Genomic DNA, 7,644 nt, shown 5'->3' with positions numbered 1-7,644 from the left:
AATTGCATGACTTTTTCTGCGAAGTCAAGCATCCAGGGGATGGGGATTCGTGACGCTCGATTTCGTACCGACTTCGTAGCGAAGACTCAGAACCCTTCGGTTCCTGACGATCGGTTAGAGTCCTTCACAATCCCCTCCCTAATGGACTTCACCGCCTTCGATGCGAAGGAGATGCTGCTTTGTCCTGTGAAAGCGCGACCGCGCTTTCTGAAGAAACTCGACATCCCAGGCTGAGTGTTGAAGACTCTTCGTCAGCACCAAGATGACCTAGAAGTACACTCCCTCGAGTTACACAAGAACTTCTCCGTGGTGCAGGTACTGAAGGCAGGGGTCTGGTACAACCAGACCACTGGCACCTCTACCTTGGTGTGACTGTAAGAATAGATAAGTGAATGAGAGAGTGACTGGCTTCTCTTCCTATCTTTTTCTCCCCCTCTACCTGTGGGTAGAGGGATACGGTCATCACCTTGCTGGATAAGGACGAGATGCAGGTGAGCTACTCGACAGAGCCCCATCCTATCCCTTTCACTAGGGATGAGAGCGAATATCCACCACTTCCTCCTACAAGGGGGGGGAAGTGGATGCCAACAAGAGACAAACCATAACTTTATGTTGCCTCTTGCAAATAGGAACTTGTTCTTGTTTGCTGGTACGAAGAGATATGCTTGCCTCTCTCTTAGTACTTGGTCCAGAGGTCTGACCATTGATCCTGCGGTGCACACCCCGATCAATCGGACAGAGGCTTGGATCCCTCCCTCGCTCTTACGACCAGGGAGGCATTCCAAGGTTGGGCGAACACCAGTCTGTTCACAAAAGACTCAGATTCCTCCCACCAAGAAGTGAGTCTTCCTATTGTAAAAGGACCGAAGGTTTGTATGCCGTGTCGGAACAAATGACAATTTGTCCAAAATTGCATTTTTCCTAACTATACAAACCTGAGGTCCTTTTACACATAGTCCCACCTCATGCCACCCCTCACTCTGCAGTTTTTGCTTGGGCCAAAAGCAAAAGTTATTTGTTTACCTCCCAGTCGCGAACGCGCGCGCCTGTCGGACAAGCAGTTAACTACCGAACCCCTTGTTCGAAAGCTTACGACCTATCTAGCTGCCGCTAGTACCTTCCTATTGTAAAAGGACCTCAGGTTTGTATAGTTAGGAAAAATGCAATTTTGGACAAATTGTCCTTTTTCCAATTTTCTTTATAATGCATGCAGTGTGAAAACTGTAAACATGTATCCTTCCCTGAGACCTTGAAAATGATATGCTCTGTCACTAATTTGATCTTCAGTGGGATTTGTGTTTATACAGGCTTTTTTTCATTTTCTTCTCTATTCCCAAGTCACAGTGGATAAATATTGCTACTAAAAACTGGAACTTCATACATTCATTTATGTAGTAGTTTAATGTTTATGCTGCCTGACTGCTCCATTGGGTTTGTCTAATCTTGTTGAGTATCTGGGTACAATTAACATCAGGCAGTAGGAACTGTCAGTCAATTATTAGGACTGGAAACCAGCGTAAGTTGTCCCCTAATGCAATTTTACTTTTCCAAAATAGACAGGCGCTCCATTGCAAGAATTTGAGACTGGGGAAAGGATGGCAATTTGGTGAAGTTCTCTGTGTTAATAGAATTCATTGATGGCACCCTGCTTCTCACCTCCTTGCATTTCCCTGAATTTTCAGCCCTGGAATATACTTGCATATTGTAAGTGCAGGAGATGATGATTCAAAATGACACTGTTCTTGCCAGTCTAAAAACTTCTACTTGGCTTTGCATTTCCATTCAAAACTTGATATTCAGTTAAAAGTGGTCTTGACAATGAACTTGATGAGGAAGTTGGTTATATTTCAAGTAGATTCAATATCAGGCTTCAGAGCAGAAAAAGAGAAGGAAAGAGAAAATAAATAATTCAGCAGAATGCAAACCAGAAGTTAACAAGGAAAATGTAAGCTTGACAAGAATTCTACAAAAAATTGAGAACTTTGAAAAGAAATCAGGGAGTTTTATTATAAGTTTCCATAATTTTCAATTTGTCTGTTTACATTTTGAAAAGGAGCCTCAGTTTCTTCATTTCGATTATGAAATACAAACCAATTTTGGGCCAGACCTTTAAGTGTTAGAGTATCAGAAGTCAGTGTTGTGTTAAACTACTAAATAGTAGTGCCTTTACGGCATTCAGTGAGTCCATCTTCACCACACCCATAGACATTGCAATTGTTGTTGGGTTGTATGAGTTAGAGAATGCTAAATCAAGGGACAATAATTGATACAAGAAACACAAAAGGCAGCTCTTCAAATTTTATTGTTATGTTAACCTCAATAATTGATATTCGAGAAGCATTAGTATATTGAAAACTACTTGGTAATATGGAAATTGGTCGGAGGGTAACTAGATTGCAAAGTTTATTTATTACCAGCTCCTTAAAAACTGAATGAACATGCTCCAGTGTCATATTCTCTCTCTCTCTCAATCAAGCAATCAAATGCAATGGTGCAGTGAATAGAATTGGAAAACGTAAACTTCATTATAATCATATTTAGTTATCCACCCAGATGAGTGGTTTAAAGTATTTAAGACTTAGTCGGGGTGGGCATTGCGACATAGGCATTCTTTGTTAACATTCAATTGAGGAAAGCAATGAGCGGTTTCAAGTATTTAAGACTTATTGCAGGGTGGGTAGTGTTACATAGGTGCTCTTTGTTAACGTTCAGTGAAGGAAAGCAGGCAGGCATTTCATCGGTGCATTTGGAGCAATACATTTGTTTGTTAGCTTCCAATGCCACTGTACTTGCAGGAGTGTATGGCGATGTACAACGCGTCAAGATTCTATTCAGTGAGAAGGATAATGCCCTGATTCAGATGTCTGAACCTCATCAGACGCAGTTAGGTATGGTATTTTTTGAGCTTCAAGATCATATTAATGTGCCATGTCTTGACCCTAAATTGCCGTGAATGCATATGGAGTGCACACAGTTCTTGAAAGTCAAGGAACTCACTGTTTTCTATTTTTGTAGCTATTTCACACTTGGACAAGATGAAAGCCTGGGGCAAGCAAATTCGTGTTGCTTTGAGGAAACATCAGACAGTGCAGTTACCCAAAGAAGGTCAGCCAGATGCTGGTCTCACTAAGTATTACAGCAACTCTCCTCTGCACCGTTTCAAGAAGCCAGGCTCCAAGAATTATCAGGTTGGTTTGCACAGGTCTTTCTTTCCTCGGTGGTTTTTAATGATACTAGTTTCATCTATTTTTAATGATTTGTTTGAAGGAGCCATCCAAAAGGGGAAAGCTTAGTTGTGCTGAAATGGATAATGTAGTTGTTAGAAGTTTGTGTATTGGTATGGCCTGAAATTGAGATGTCATAAGCATGAAGTGTCATTTCAGTCCATAAAAATAGTATGTAAAGATGGTGTGTGTAGAATTTGGTGTGAGTAATTCTTCTTCTTTTCCTCCTAGTGCTACCTTGCATCTGTCCAACATCCTACCCACTGTAGAAGAGGAGTAGATCAAGGATGCATTTAGTTTAGCAGGGTGTGAAGTGAAGGCTTTCGAGTTCTTCCCGCAAGTGATATTTCTGTTCTTCAAGTCATGTTGATGTTGGTCTGTGTGAAGCTAGAAGCTGATAATGGTGTCTGCACCAGTTTTGATTAAATACTTTGGTTTCATAGCATGAAATTTATGCATTTTCATTTCCTTTATAAAAAAGTACCATGCACACTTCCCTCCTTTACTTGAGATTTAGAGGAAAGGTTGTTCTGGAGATTGGTAATTTTTTATATGTCGTATTTTTTCTTAATCATGGCACGGCTTCTTTTTATATTTCAGTAAGAACAGAAAAATGGCTCTTATTCAGCTGGGATCAGTCGAAGAAGCTATTTCTGCCATAGTTGTAAGTACTCTTCATCTAGTGTTCTTTGGACATAGTGATAACATTGATACACCTCATACATTATTGGATAATTATGGGTAGTAAACAATTTGTTAGCTATGATTATTTTTTACTGCTGTTATATGAACCTTTTTGTGCACATTGGAAGTACTAAAGCCCTTTCTTTTCCCCCCCAGAAAATGCACAACTTCCAACTGAGTGATTCATCCCACCTACGTACATGGGAGTGTCAGCAAGAGCACCTTCTAGACAACCCATGTGGAAGTGAATGGGCCAGGGATCAGAATGCCTGTAGGGGCTCCATATTCCAGGAGCATGTATACCTGGGGATAGGAAAAATATGGATCCAAAGGAAGATGATCCCACTTGTCAGTTATAGTTGGAACTGACCTTTCTTAATTTAGGGCATGGCATTTTAAATAGTAATAACTAGCTTAACTAAATGTTACACTTAAAGGAGGCAGGACCCAGAGATATTAAAAAGTGAGAGAGAAGAGCTGATTCCATAAAAAAATGTTTAAGACTTAATGAAGAAAATTTTTATTTAATTTCTGCACCCAGAAAAGTTTTGGGTATTTGGGTAACATATCCATATGATATACTTTCGTGTAAGTAAATTGGCAAAATAGTAGATTGTAGCTTGATTTCTTTTCTGTGTAAGGTGAAGGTTAAACAGTATTAGGGGTGTTTTCACCCCAGTTGTGAGTGAAATAAGAAAATTTAAGATAACCTCTGGTACAGTAAGTTCCTCATGCTCTCTTAGATTACTCCGGAATTAGGTGTTGAAACCTCGGCCAGCATGAGCCATAGCAGATTCTTTTAATACAGGTAGCTCTTTTATTTTAAGTGTTTGCAAGTGATAAATGTTTAGAGCTAGGTGTAACTACAGTAGTACCTCGAGATACGAAAGGCTCAACTTACGAAAAATCCAAGTTACGAAAGCCAATGCGAAAAATTTTACTGCTTTGCATACGAAAAGTTTTCAAGATACAAAAGGTTGTTGCTGTAAAGTCCCGAGATTCGCCCGGACCACCGAGAACAATTTTAAAACTCCCGCGCTGCCAACTGAGTAAACTCGCCGCCATCCTCCCGCTCTCCCATTGGCCTGATGCTAGTCACCCCATAAGGTCCTGCTCTCCTATTGGTCAGCATCTACCCCTTGTGCTTTAAGTATTCTATTGGTAAAAGGTTGCTGTAAATTGAAAAACTTATTCATGCAATACATTTAATAAAGAAAACATTAGGTAAAGATAGAATAAAGAATAGAAATGAATGGTTATTATACTGTTTGGTGGTTTCATTAGTTGAAGAGAGATACTAATGACAATTTATGACTTACTGTGTGCTAGGAAAAATGATTGCTTGGCGCTCGTTCGATACTCTAAGACGGGTAAGAGCTGGATGTAAACAATCGATTGGAAGGTTTGTTTTCTGTTTGTTTGTGTATTATAGTTAATGATTAATTAATAATTATTTGAAATGAGTACATACTGATTATTTATACATTTTATTGGCATATTCTAAGCTTTTAGCTCTTAGGTTTAGATGTCAGAATCATAGACTAGGCTACAGTAGCAACGCTAATGTAGGCTAGGCTTATTGCTAAGGGACATATGCTAAAGTCCTAATATATGCAGTAAAAATGGGGTTGAACATTACATGCAGTTGAATATTACTCAAGTATGTACAGTATTTTGCCTTTTTGGAGTCATATTTCTTCCGTCGGATCGGCGTTGTAACCCTAGAACATGTGTTTTAGGCCTGGAAATATAATTTACTGGGGTGTTTTTGGAGGGCTTGGAACGGATTAGCCATTTTACATGTAAAATGTGTTCCAAGTTACGAAAAACTCATGATACGAAGGCCGTCTCGGAACGGATTAATTTCGTATCTCGAAGTACCACTGTATACATGAATGAAAATAAAAGAGAAGAGATGGGCTAAATTCATAAAGTAGCCAGTGAAATTTTCACTATTCATATTTTTGGGGGAAATAGAGGAAATATAGAACTGGTAATTTATCACAATGTGTCAGTGTTATTAAAAATATATATTTTTGCATTTTTGATATCCAAAGTGTAAGCTGATGCCTCCTTTTCTTGATCAACCTCTCCCGTCTTAAGAATTTTCTCAGATCATTCCATCTAAAGTCAGTGTGGTAGGCAGACAGGGGATGCGGTTGTTGTGCTCAGAATTTAACTTGTGCTGTTACTTGAAGAAACAGCTTTATATCAATTCATATTGTCGTCTTTTACCTTGAACAATGTTTAGATTAAGCAGCCTAGGTTGAAGAAGAATGAGAGGGTAACCGCAGGAGACTACAGCCGTAGCTGTCGTGTGGTGACAGGTCTAGATGTAGGCTGCTTATTAGTTTACCTCCATCATCAAGTGTTCACGCCATGTTAACAGTGTTTGAATGTTAGCTGTTTTTGGGATCATGTATATCAGCATACAATTATGCCAGCATTTCTGTGGTGGGTGGACGTAGTGTCGCCAAAACTACAAAAACTAAAACTGATTGCTTATGATGAGCGTCTTTTAGGGGGCAGCGAGACTGTACCCGAGCGGCCCCTTCCTCCACCTCTCTCTGCCACCTGGCCAGTTTGTGGGTGGTCTCACCCATCCATGTTGTGGCATTCTTATATTGTTGTTGTTTAGTGTATGTAGCTCATAGGAAATTTGATTAACTTTTATTAATGATATACAAAAGTATTATTTGGTATTTATCAATAAAAAAAGATAAAATGAAGTAAAAACAAAAGGAAAGAAGCACAAAGGTTGACCCATGCCCCCAGGAAGTTGACAGTTTCTCAAACGGCTGATTGTTGGAGGGCAAGGCAGTATTGTTTACCACAGCATTTCAACCATTGCTGACTAGTCAGAAAGTTTTTTCCCATATGACTCTTCATTATTTTGGGTGAGGGAAGAACTGCCCCCTTACCTAAGGCACATATACATTTCAGTCATTCATTTTTTTTTATCTTGTTCATTGGAAATTCATCCCTCTGGAATTTAGATACAGTACATCCATTTCAGTATTCACACAGGGATATAGTTGAGCTGGAAGTAACCCCCCCCCCCCCCCCCCCCCACAACCCACCCATAGGGTCCCACCTGTATTGCGACAAGACAATTCCAGAAAAATAAAAAAAATAATAGGTACCTAGTGTGGTACAGGTCTAAAACTTTTTTGGGCCTATGAAGTGCATTACTGAACAGTCTGTTCGGGCACTTGATTGCCAATTTGTAATATTAAATAGTTTTGAGTATATATGAAAATATATATACCATTTTTTTTCTTTTGCTCCCCAAGATCGCAGAATAGCACTTAATTCATCGATAAAATTGGTCTACACTGGGAAGGCTAGTAAACACTTAAGTAATTTGCATGTATCAGTTTCTCTTCCCACTGCTTCAATGTATACTTTGTATACTTCTTGCATATGTACCTACCGTAAATACCAATCAGATGTGCATGCCAGGTTTGTTTTAAGAAAGCATTTTTTTTCATGCTTAAATTCTAATTGAATTTCAAGAAAGAATTTTAAGAATTTTTGGATATCTGAGTGGTTATTAGTCGTTTTATGGACAGGATAAGGCAGGGGGGGCTATACCTGGTGCTACCCCCACGTTACACATTACTAACGGCAGTTATAGTTTCTAATGATGTAACTTTTGCAGACAAAACTAGGGAGGGGTTGCCATTGTCAGAAAGACAGCAGCTGAGTTGTGCCTTGAACAGCTAGCATCTTTTTT

At 39.4% G+C, this 7,644-nt stretch overlaps 1 protein-coding gene across 3 annotated transcripts in view; it reads left to right on the top strand.

The window, feature by feature from the left end:
* The first annotated feature begins 2,793 nt into the window (after positions 1–2,793).
* LOC135199130 (polypyrimidine tract-binding protein 1-like) overlaps positions 2,794–7,644 on the top strand; it is a 75,942-nt gene continuing 71,091 nt past the window's right edge. For 2 of the 3 annotated variants that reach the window (XR_010310911.1, XR_010310912.1), the window contains exons 1-4: positions 2,794–2,888; positions 3,016–3,188; positions 3,825–3,888; positions 4,065–5,310. Coding sequence is in view for 1 of the 3 variants with exons in the window: in XM_064227044.1 (XP_064083114.1) it covers positions 2,861–2,888; positions 3,016–3,188; positions 3,456–3,521 (267 nt within the window). In the remaining 2 variants the exon portion in view is untranslated. Of the gene's footprint in view, positions 2,889–3,015; positions 3,189–3,455; positions 3,596–3,824; positions 3,889–4,064; positions 5,311–7,644 lie in introns of all 3 variants that reach the window. The other variant, XM_064227044.1, reaches the window with a different exon arrangement.

Source organism: Macrobrachium nipponense, chromosome 25 (genome assembly GCF_015104395.2).
Source record: "Macrobrachium nipponense isolate FS-2020 chromosome 25, ASM1510439v2, whole genome shotgun sequence".
Classification (NCBI taxonomy): Eukaryota; Metazoa; Arthropoda; class Malacostraca; order Decapoda; family Palaemonidae; genus Macrobrachium; species Macrobrachium nipponense.
The sequence above is the reverse complement of the archived record's forward strand: the minus strand, read 5'-3'. Positions and strand labels throughout refer to the sequence as shown.